Source organism: Mizuhopecten yessoensis, unplaced genomic scaffold, assembly GCF_002113885.1.
Source record: "Mizuhopecten yessoensis strain PY_sf001 unplaced genomic scaffold, ASM211388v2 scaffold3459, whole genome shotgun sequence".
Taxonomy (NCBI): domain Eukaryota; kingdom Metazoa; phylum Mollusca; class Bivalvia; order Pectinida; family Pectinidae; genus Mizuhopecten; species Mizuhopecten yessoensis.
In genome coordinates this window covers 92,758-104,788 of record NW_018405055.1, presented here as the reverse complement: position 1 = coordinate 104,788, position 12,031 = coordinate 92,758, and the positions used below count along the sequence as shown (strand labels likewise).

The 12,031-nt window shown below is 38.1% G+C and overlaps 1 protein-coding gene across 1 annotated transcript in view; it reads left to right on the top strand.

Moving 5' to 3' along the window:
- The window catches only part of LOC110447526 (hemicentin-1-like), an 89,077-nt gene that overhangs the window by 45,792 nt on the left and 31,254 nt on the right, over positions 1–12,031 (top strand). Inside the window, exons 30-41 of the mRNA XM_021493293.1 lie at positions 329–604; positions 753–1,031; positions 1,376–1,660; positions 2,021–2,199; positions 4,444–4,549; positions 4,800–5,081; positions 6,580–6,849; positions 7,217–7,363; positions 7,524–7,646; positions 8,677–8,863; positions 9,950–10,032; positions 11,593–11,789. Coding sequence (XP_021348968.1) covers positions 329–604; positions 753–1,031; positions 1,376–1,660; positions 2,021–2,199; positions 4,444–4,549; positions 4,800–5,081; positions 6,580–6,849; positions 7,217–7,363; positions 7,524–7,646; positions 8,677–8,863; positions 9,950–10,032; positions 11,593–11,789 — 2,414 coding nt within the window. The remainder of the gene's footprint in view (positions 1–328; positions 605–752; positions 1,032–1,375; positions 1,661–2,020; positions 2,200–4,443; positions 4,550–4,799; positions 5,082–6,579; positions 6,850–7,216; positions 7,364–7,523; positions 7,647–8,676; positions 8,864–9,949; positions 10,033–11,592; positions 11,790–12,031) is intronic.

Sequence of the window (12,031 nt, the reverse complement as noted above, 5' to 3'; positions counted from 1 at the left end):
TAATAACTTGATTGGAATTATAACCTTGAATTGACAGTTTGATACTTTGAAAATTTTGAGCCAGCCCTACCCCCAAGGGCTGTAGGGTGGGGCTCAAAGGAGTCAGTGTGCTAAAATTTCTTCATTTTCCTTGTTAAGAATCAGAGGTGCTAGTTTCAAATCCTTTTTAGTCTGAAATCTGTATGCTAGATATTGAGTAAGGTGGTTTTATTGTTTTTTGTCACTTTGAATAATATTTCTGTTCATGTTAAAAACAAAATCAACTCTCTGTATAAATATATCAGGTGACCGTTAAGGCCCATGGGCCTCTTGTCTTTTATCCTTATAGTACCACCAAGTATAGATGACACTTACGATGAAATCACCAAAGTTATAAGAGGTCGAACAACTGTCCTTAATTGTCCGGCAAATGGTATCCCCCAGCCAAACATTGAGTGGCAGAAGAATGGACATGTGATGATCTTCACAGAGCGAGTAGTGTTACTTGATGGAGGACGACAGCTGAGAATCATCAACGCTACAAATAATGATCGTGGCATGTACAGATGTGTAGCAACAAACCGTGCTGGCCGAGACATGGCCGACATGGAGCTGGTGGTACTGGGTAGGTGATAAAACTTCTTTGTTGTAATTTTAATTCAGAAATTTAGAGACCTTGAAAGTTTTTTTAAAAGAGTTTTCTTTAAAATGTCTATGTTTGAAAAGCTACCCACAATAAGCTAGCCCTAATGCCATTAACTCTGCTTCCACAGTTCCCCCAGACATTGATGAGTCCAACACTGTGTACACACCGCGTGTCGTTGTCAACCGGACTGTTTTGTTGGAATGTGATGTATCAGGAGTCCCCACTCCAACAGTCAAGTGGTTCCTTAATGACCAGCCAGTCCAACAGACAGAGAGGATCAGTCTCCTAAGCAACAACAAGCAGCTTCAGATTGAGCGTGCTCAGACTGGTGATAGTGCCACCTATACTTGTCAAGCTACTAATGAGGCTGGACAACTCCGCAAAAACTTCCAACTCATGATTCTAGGTATTGATAAAAAGGACCGATGCAAGGACTTTTTCTCTAATTCTTTGTGTTTGAAAAAAATGTCGGTAATGTTATATTTCTCGATTAATTGGTGAGGTATAATCTATCAAAAAGTCAATGCAGTTTAAACAAATTTTTGCTTTTGGAAAGGAAGTTTCACAGTATATCTGAGCAAGTTTCACCTATATATTTAAAAAAGGAAACACTTTTAAAGAAATCACTTAAGTAAAATGAAACCATTATATTATACATAGGTTTTCAGAATAAATCTAAATTATGAAATTCTAATTGTTTTGACTTGACAGATCTATACCATGAAACACACCATTATTTTGTATTTGCAGTACCACCCCAACTTGACAAGTCCGTAAAAACCAACTTTACGGTAAAAGAGAATGGAAACGCAGTCATGGAGTGCCCTGTGACAGGAGGTATTCCTACTCCCTCTGTATTTTGGTTGAAGGATCGTGTTCCTCTGAATAACTTTCCATACCAGAACCTGAATGTCACCAACCGTAACCGTAGACTGGAGATCCGCAATGCTAAAGTGGTGGATGCTGTCCAGTATACTTGTACAGCACTCAACTCTGCTGGGGAGGACTCCATGAATTTCTACCTTCGAGTGTTTGGTGTGTTTCCACTCCTGTAGCGTGGCTATTATCAGACATGAATGCTTTTAGCAGTGTCTCTCTTCCCTCATAAGGAGATAAGCAACTACAATGCATAACTGAGACAAAAAAGTCAAAACTCACATGTAAGAGTTTCGGTATCCAGCGTTTTCTAAAATTGCAGGTATTCTGCCCACATTTCGTAAAAATCAAAAATCTATGAAAACAAATATGTATTGTCATACAGATGTCAGCACAAAGAGGATCTTCTATAATCTAACAAATATATCTGTTCAATTCTTGCCGATTGTTTATTAATTTATATTATTTACTCAATGTAGTTTTTAAAGAAATAAAAAAAATATTTGATGTATTACACAGTGAGACCATCAATTACAAATGCGTCAGAGAAGCCGGTCATCACAGTGTTAGAGGGAGAGCAGGTCACACTGGAATGTCCCGTCACAGGTATTCCAGATCCTGGGATACAGTGGCAAAAGGATGGGCGTGTCATTGAGCTGGCCCAGAACTCACACATCAGCATCATTGCAGGGGGACAGGTATAGTATGTCTTTGTGTTAAATAATCTGTCAATATCTGGAAATGTCAAACATTCAGCCAAGCTTTATTTTTATGCCCCCCGTCCCATCCATGAGCGGGGGCATTTATGTCTTACAGAGATTTTCTAGTTTCAATAAGATCAATCATGTATCAAAGTGGTGGATGCGATCCAGTATGGTTGCAATTTGTACAGCAATCAACTCTGTAGGGGAGTAGGCATATATAAAATGTACATATAAACATTGGCAACATCTCCAGACTGATTTGTCTCTTTGTCAAGCTGCAAAGTTTTCATGAAAAATGATGTGTGCATATATATTTAATTTGTCCCTTGCCTATGGGACATTTTGCTTACAGATAGAGTTTGAAAACACACTGTGTTGAATATATTACTAGTTGGGTGTGAAGATAACTTAAATCGTGAACCTAATTTCTCTTCAGTTTACATCAGAATTTTGTGGATATAATCACCTCCCTCTGAAACTACCTGCCCTTAAACACACACACACACCTTTTTTCCTGCTGTTTTATAGGAATTTAGCCTCTTTTGTGAAATCTTTGGCAAAGTTTTGTTCTTATTTTCATGATACAAATGTCTAGAATTAGGCTTATAAAATCTTTGAACAAACTTTTATGAAATTGTTACACATTTTCATTACTTGATGTAAATTGCAACTGACTTTAATTTATTAAGCTAATTTTAAGGCTTAGGGGGGTTATAGTTGGCCTGTGCCATACAATTTTAGTATACACCCTAAAGCTTTTTTATTTACTGTTTGAAATATAATCATTATACCCCTCAACGAATTTAGGGGGGGGGTATACTGGAATCAGCTTGTCTGTCTGTCGGTTCATCCGTAGATTTTTTTTGTCTGGACAACTCCTTCTAAAGTAATGGACCAATTTCAACGAAACTTTCCAGTTTTGAAACTACCACATGTAGTTGTGCATCCAGGTCCAATTTTTCCATTATGATCGTTTTTTACGGAGTTATTGCCTTTTAAAAAAAATGCTTTCCTGGACAACTTCCCCAAAACTTCAGGGCCAATTTCAATGACAGTTTTCACATATGATAACTACCACCTGATGCTGTGCATCCAGGTTTATTTTTTTCAATCTGTCCCTTTTTTTTGGAGTAAAGGCCCTTTGTTGAAAAATACTTCTCCTGACAACTCCTCCAAGACTATGCGGCCAATTTCAACGAAAGTTTTCAGATATGATAACTACGCCCTTATGTTGTGCATCCAGGTATTTTTTTTTCCAACCCTTTTTTTTTTTGGAGTTAAGGCCCTTTGTTGAAAAATTCTTGTCCTGACAACTTTTCCTAATCTACTGGGCCAATTTCAACAATTTTTACAGATATAGTAACTGCCCCCTGACGTTGTACATTCAAGTAGTACTTTTTCATTACAACCCATTTAAAAGGAGTTCTGGCCTTTTGTTGAATAAACATTTGTCTGCCTCATAAACTACTGGGCCGATTTCATTGAAAGTTAACAGATATTGTAATTACCCCCTGATGTCGTGCATCAGGCTAGTATTTTTTTCATTTCGACCCTTTTTAAGGAGTTTTGGCCCTTTGTTAAAATTCTTTGTCTTGACATCTTTTCCTTAACTTTGTTAAAAATCTTTGTCTTGACATCTTTTCCTTAACTAATTGGACAAATTTAGCAAAAGTGGTTCATCTGGGCTAACAAGTCTTTTGGCATGGGGAGGGAGTACAGGAAGTATGTCAGTGACCAGTATACATAAATAAGTGTACAGCTAAGTCAATAAAGAAATCATTACTGGTGGGAGACTATGGATTGCTTTGCAATGCTTTGCCTTAGTAAACCTTTAGATTACAGTTCTGGTTTATATAGCAGATGGGGGTATTAGTTAGCCTTTGGCTTACAATTCTAGTTCACACTGAGGCAATGGAGGCAGTAGTCTAGTGGTAGCACACCGGACTCGTGACCGTATGGTTGCTGGTTCGAGTCACGTCACAACACTGTTGTTTCTTTGAACAAGATACTTAACTCCCGGCTTTATGCTCTCAAGGGAGTTGAGAAAGATATTGGCTGGATGCAAAGGCCCTATAACCACGGATAATAATTTGAGAACCGCTTTGAGATGACCTACGAACTAGGTTGTGAAAAAGCAGAATTATTATTATTTATTGTTAGTATTATTACTGAGATGTGTAAATATTATGTTAATGCAGTTTAAATTTATGTGAATGAAATGCGTCCCTCATGTAATAGGTCCTGAGGATCCACACCGCCAGAATAGGTGACACGGCCCAATACATGTGTCATGCTGAGAATGGAGCTGGATTCGCCGAGAAATTCTTTCAAGTCAATATCAATGGTGATGGGTTTTATTAAAAATGTCAATGATAATGAAAATATTTTGTTGTTTTAATAGTTGAAGAATATATGAAATTAACAGAAAAAAATGAATATTACTGGGGAGTAAACTACAAATCAGTATCACAGGTTGAACTGTCTCTGTCCTTTTTTGTTGTTTTTAATTCTGCAAGGGGAAAAAAATCCTGTTTTTTGTTCTTTTTCTTTTAAACATGGAATTAGTTGAAATGTATGATAAATAATATTTTCAGTGCGTCCTCGCATTAACGGTTCTCAGGCTCTACAGGAGAAGTCTGTTGTCTTGGGCAACAATCTTGCTCTGCGTTGCCCCACTTTGGGAATCCCACCCCCAGATATCACATGGTACTGGCAGGGTGGTCTTGTTGCCCGGGACAGTCGGTTCTTCCAGATATTGGACAGGGGTGAGACACTGCTGCTGAATGATGCTGACCGCCCCCAGGAAGGCTTCTATACATGTGTTGTCACCAACTCTGCTGGCTCGACAAGTCTTAACTTTACTGTTACTGTAATGGGTAGGTGTTACTTCATAACATGTCTTTACCAATATGACCAGTATCATCATGTTTTCACCATTGATCCTTTGAATAACTTGGATCTAACTGTATATTTATGTTAATAGTAACATGTTTATGTAACTGTGTTCCTATATAGCAACGTGTTTATGTGACTGATTCTACTTAGTATCATGCTGTTTATTTGACAGTGTCCCTATATAACTGTGTTACTTCCATGACAGTGTCCCTATTTAACTGTGTTACTTCCCTGAACAGTGTCCCTATATAACTGTGTTACTTCCCCGAACAGTGTCCCTATGTAACTGTGTTACTTCGCTGAACAGTGTCGCTATATAACTGTGTTACTTCCCTGAACAGTGTCCCTATATAACTGTGTTACTTCCCTGAATAGTGCCCCTATATAAGTGTGTTTCTTCCCTGGACAGTGCCCCTATATAACTGTGTTACTTCTCTGAACAGTGTCCCTATATAACTGTTACTTCCATGACAGTGTCCCTATATAACTGTGTTACTTCCCTGAACAGTGTCCCTATATAACTGTGTTACTTCCCTGAACAGTGTCCCTATATAGCTGTGTTACTTCCCTGAACAGTGTCCCTATGTAACTGTGTTACTTCCCTGAACAGTTTCCCTATATAACTGTGTTACTTTCCTGAACAGTTTCCCTATATAACTGTGTTACTTTCCTGAACAGTGTCCCTATATAACTGTGTTACTTCCCTGACAGTGTCCCTATATAACTGTGTTACTTCACTGACAGTGTCCCTATATAGCTGTGTTACTTCCCTGAACAGTGTCCCTATATAGCTGTGCTACTTCCCTGAACAGTGTCCCTATGTAACTGTGTTACTTCCCTGAACAGTTCCCCTATATAACTGTGTTACGTCACTGAACAGTGTCCCTTTGTAACTGTGTTACTTCCCTGACAGTGTCCCTATATAACTGTGTTACTTCACTGACAGTGTCCCTATATAACTGTGTTACTTCCCTGAACAGTGTCCCTATATAACTGTGTTACTTCCCTGAAAGTGTCCCTATATAACTGTGTTCCTTCCCTGACAGTGTCCCTATATGACTGTGTTACTTCCCTGAACAGTGTCCCTATGTAACTGTGTTACTTCCCTGAACAGTTCCCCTATATAACTGTGTTACGTCACTGAACAGTGTCCCTTTGTAACTGTGTTACTTCCCTGACAGTGTCCCTATATAACTGTGTTACTTCACTGACAGTGTCTCTATATAGCTATGCTTATTTATTTATTTCCAATTCAACAGACCCAAGGGTCCACTTTCAGAATGGATAACAACATTGCATCACAAGTATAAAATATCACAGTCAATTATGCTTGTAACACAGACTAAAAGATACTCACATGTTAAACAAAAGGAATTAGTGATAGCAAATATTCCTTAACCGTACTTTGAACTCGGCGAGTTACTTCCCTGACGGTGTCTCTATTTACCAGGCAGTACAGGTTTTGTTTCCATCACACAGTGCCCCCGAGGATCACAGATCTTGTGAATGAAGTGACAGGTGTTGTTGATACATCAGTTGTCCTACCCTGTGAGTATGGTGGATACCCTGACCCCATTGTGACCTGGAAGAAAGATGGCTACCCATTCCCTCTTTCCAGTCTCCGTCATCAGGTGTCATTTGGGGCCATTCAGTTCAGCCGTGTGCGTCTGGAGGACCAGGGCATGTATGAATGTGTGGTCACCAATCTTGTTGGCAATGACACAAAGCGCATCAACCTCAGCTTACAAGGTAGCTATTGTTTTGTAATTCATGCTTTGTTAACTCTTCATTAAAAAAGTGTATGTCCCGCAATGAAATTAGGACATATTAATTAGTCTGTGTCCTTCCTGTCATCCTTACTACTTCACAGATGATGCAATGGAAGTGTATTTCTTTGTCAGTATACCATATTTATTTAATTCAATTGAAACATTTAATGTTTTTAAAAAATTGATATGGGAAACATCAAAACATTTCACAGATTTGTGTTATTGTATGTTGATTATAAACCTACACTCTTGACTAACAAAATCTGTGATAATGAAGTTACATGTTCCAATTTTAAAGAATTGATGGCTGAAAATAGCTGTTGCACATATATATATTTTCCTTGTAGTGCCTCCTGGTATCGTTGGCCCAAGGGACTTGCGTATGGAGGTTTTGGTTGGCAATGACGCTTACCTCCCCTGCGATGCAGTAGGTCAGCCTAAACCCACAATCTCATGGTCCAAGGGATTTTTCACTCAGCTTCAACCACACCAAGGTCAGTAACATGTAAACAGTGTGTTATCTCATAATACAATTACTATTGGTTGGACTTGCAATGAACAGTAGCAATTATGTGTACATTACATGTACTTTTAAAATTACTACATGCATGAAAATATGACAAGAAGTGTTTATTTCAACATTTCTTATTACAGTTGTTCTGGAGAATGGAACCTTGCATCTAAGAAGAGTTACTAGAAAGGATAGTGGTGTTTACAGATGTATTGCTGCAAACCCTGTTGATCTTGCGTACCGCATTGTAAGACTCAGGACTCTAAGTAAGATATATACAAGTTGATGAGCAACATTTTGGTAAATCTTTAATTTGATTATATACCACTGTAGTCCATATATAATAACTATTAATTGTTAATAACTGTTCAAATTTGAATTAAGTAAACTGTGCTTACTGACAGAAAATATTGTACATGTATCTGTTTACCAATGCCATAATTCAATTGCAATTTATATTATCATTTGGTCATTTTATATAGGGATTACTGTGTTAGTGTCAGCAGTGTTGTCATTTGCACAAATGGTTTCCATGAAATAAGTACAACTCTTAGAGAAATGTTTGTAGTTGCTATCTTGGATTTCGTAGATAGGTTTCAAGGTTTCTGTGCGATAACTCTTAAAGGATTGCTTTGGTTTTTATGAAACTTTTACATACCTATAGTACCCATTACCCACTTGAGATTGATTTGAATTTATTTTGAGTTGGATCCAAAATGCAATATGGCTGCAAGCGGCCAACTTGGATTTTGTACAGATTTGATTCCAGGCATTTTTGTAAAAGATTCTGATGAAACTTGCCCGTTGAACTTGCTCTGGATTGAGTTTGATGCTTGGTCAAATTCTAGCAAAACAAATGTATTTTATAAGACAGCTGCAATATGAATGACATGAATTTTGGATAATGTGTTTTTAAGGAGTTGTCAGATTTTCATGAATTTTGTCTGGGAAACTTTCTACCAAAGTAGATTATCACTCAAGTCTGATGTTCAGCAAAATTCATTTAATGGAGCTGGTGTGATCTAATTAACTGACCATTTCCTGATGATGTCTTTAGAAGGAATTATCAGATGGTGCTACTATTATTTACCCACTTCCAAAGTCCTTTGCCACTCTTGCTTGTTATATGGCCAAATTCACAAATATTTGATGAGTCTGCTGTAATCAGTTCAATAATACATTGGCAAATATAATTAATTCCAATCAGCCATCATTCCACACAAGCTTGGCAGGCAACACATCCACTTCTGTGTAATTCTTGTATCTATCTTGATTTTATTCTTAAAAACTTTTCAGTAAAACCCTCTATTATCTCTGGACGAAGGGATTACACCGCCCAGATTGGAGAAAAAGTTGTGTTCCCATGTCGTGTGACCGCCAGTCCCAGGGCTAAGACCACCTGGAGAAAGGATGGCCAACTCATAGACACCAGCCGGTCTCGCTATGTCAAATATAGCCATAAGCTTGTCATAGCCTCCAGTAGGTAAAGTCAAATATATGTTACTAAATTATACATGCGAAACAGCTTTTCATAGCCTCACTTGGTCAAGTCGTATATATCTGCCAACATCATATATGCAAACAGACGTGCCATAGCCTCCATAAGGTAAAGCTTGGTTTGATTTGGTTTGGTTCGTTAGGGTATAACATGCTATTAACAAGGACATGAATTAGGTAATGTCAAATATATCTTCCATGATTAAACAGGCTTGTGATAGCCTAACTTTGTCAAGCCATTTATATTTGACCACATCAACCATTGCAACAAGCTTGTCAAAGCCTCTACTAGGCATTTTTAGCCTTTAACAAGAGTTGTTTAAGGATGGACGACAGGTGATTTGAATAGCCAATCATCTGTATCTGATGACGGTGGGCTATTCAAATCGTCTGTCGTCCGTCCTTAAACAAACCTTGATCGTGGGCTATTCAAATTGTCCTTACCCAGTTCTTGTTACCGCTATTTCCCAGAAAGTCGGGAGGGATCTTTCTCAAAGTTTATATGTAGGTTTTCCTTAATCTCTCAATTGTGCATGGTTACTGTTATGAGACTGATCGGAGAAACAAAATGGCTGACAGGAGGCCATCTTTGATTTGGACAGTGAATGTTTGTTATCGCTATTTCTTAGGAAGTCCAGGAGGATTTTTTTCTCAAATTTGATATGTAAGTTAAGTTCCCCTTGGTCTCTAGTTGTACATGTTTACTTTTGAGATTGGATGAACAAAATGGCCAACAGGTGGCCATCTTGGATTTGGACAATGAATGTTTGTTATTGCTTTTACTCAGAACGTACTCCTTCGTCCTAAATTGTGCATGTTTACTTTTGAGATTGATGGAATAAACAAAATGGTTACCTCAAGGTACATTTACTGTTCAGGTGACTTAATCAAACAGATGATAGAAAAGAAGAGAAAAGATTGAACTGAACTAATATTAAAGATGGTACAATGGTAGGCCCCAAGATCCCCCTGGGATCTCTTGTTTTCAAATAACAATTAGTTAATGTGAACAAGATAAACAAGTCATTTTTGGTAATATTGTCTTACATAGTTTATTTAATTTTTCCAACAGATCCACTGATGCTGGAAACTACACCTGTACAGCTGTCAACCAGGCTGGCATTGACGTTGTCTACAGAACTCTCCGTGTGTTTGGTAAATGCACATCAGATCACGAATTTCATTGCAGATTATCATTACTTAACTTTGCACATCTTCAACAACCACCCACTGTTTCTATGAAATAAAACAGGATTGCTATCTTTAGACCTAATATGGTAGTTTAATACCAAACTCTGGAGGGCAGACTGGATGTCTCATGGGTTGGAAGTGACTCCAGAATCGACCAAACTAACCTGTCTGAGACTCGTGCTGGTACCCTTACTAAAAGGCAGAAGAAAACCACCACTCCCTTCTGTTGTAAACGTTGGTACATATGGGCCCTGCCCACAGCTGCTGTGATAATGGGATGTTAAACCAAATGCAGGCTAGTTTTGGTGACTTGTGAACCTCTGCAAAGACTAGGGGTTAAACACATAGTTTAATGAAAAAATAAGGTTTTTGTCATTCCTAATCCAGAGTCGTAGCCAGACAACAGATGGCAGAGGGAGATTTGTGTCAAAAACTTATTGAACATAGAAATGGTCTTCTAACCTTGAAAATTGATAAAAAACATAATTCCAGACCTGGCTGGTGCCTAACCAAGGCCCAGACAAACTCTATCTCCTATTTACTTAACAACGGGTATACAGGAAGGTTGGAATGACAGTCTACCAGAGGGCAAGCCTCGAGAAAGCTTCCAAGCTATCCTGTTGATTCTGTTTTGACGTGCCCATCCTGAGTCAGTCTGCTTCTTCCTAAAACCAGGCTAAGCCCCTTTTTTGAAGACAGTAAATGACAGATAACTAAGATTTCATTCACTACATTTCTTAATGCTTCTCATTCACTGACGAGAGATGTCAATTAAAAACAAATTTGAAGACAGTAAATGACAGATAACTAAGATTTCATTCAATACATTTCTTAATGCTTCTCATTCACTGACGAAAGATGTCAATTAAAAACAAATTTTATCCTGTCGTTGGTTTTTGACCTCTTGTCCCTCATTCATTGACAATAACAACTACCAAATTGATTTTACTGTAGTTATGTGTGACTGACCTATGACCTGTCTCCCCATTTCCTCCATTTATGGAGAGAAATAGTGAATTGATATGATGTAATGTATAAAAGACCTGTTATCTGTCTTCTAAAAGGCCCTAAATAAATTTAGTTCTGAACTTATAATAGTGTTGAGTATGTTTGAACGACCTTTGACCTGTCACCCCTGTGCCCTAGTTCATTGAATAGAGTCACAAACTGATAATAGTGTAGTTTTATTTCATTGACATTTGATCCCTGTCTTCAAATTCTGAGTGCTGTCTTTCATTAAGAAGATACCAATGATGATAGGGGTGTATATTGCATTGACCTTTGACATTGGTCACCTAAAATGACCATTCTGATACATGTACATATAACCTAAATATTGATGAATTTATCCAAGGCCCTTCACAGTCCATACAGTTCAAAAGTACACACATTGTTCAACATGCATTGTGTTTTGTGTACAAGGATGCTTTATCATTCTTTTCTGCGACTCCAGGTCCTGTATAAAAAATCGATAGTTTTATATCTTTAATTTATTAGCTTACCTTTGACCTCTGTCTCCTTCAGTGCCCCCATTTATACAGGAGAGCAGTCGTCTGATCACAGCATTCCTGGGTAATGTATCGGTCACTTTGCCCTGTGAGGTAACTGGAGACCCTACTCCAGTGATTACTTGGTACAAAGATGGACAGAGACTTCGGGACGACCGCAGCAAAATCATATATGAACCCTCAGGCTCTCCTCTCATGATAAGGGGTATACAGGTAAATATACTACTGGCATGATAAAGTAACTTTAGACAAATATCATAATTAATGGATTCCTTCTTTTTAGGTCACCTGAGCTTTAGCTCAAGTGACCTATTGCTATCCGTTTTCATCCGTCGTCGTCCGTCGTCCGTTAACATTTTACATTTCAAACTTAAAGTCAAGTTCTGCTGGGCCGATTGAACTGAAAGTTGGTAGGAATGATCGCCTCATGGTCCTGACAAAGTGTTGTTATTTTT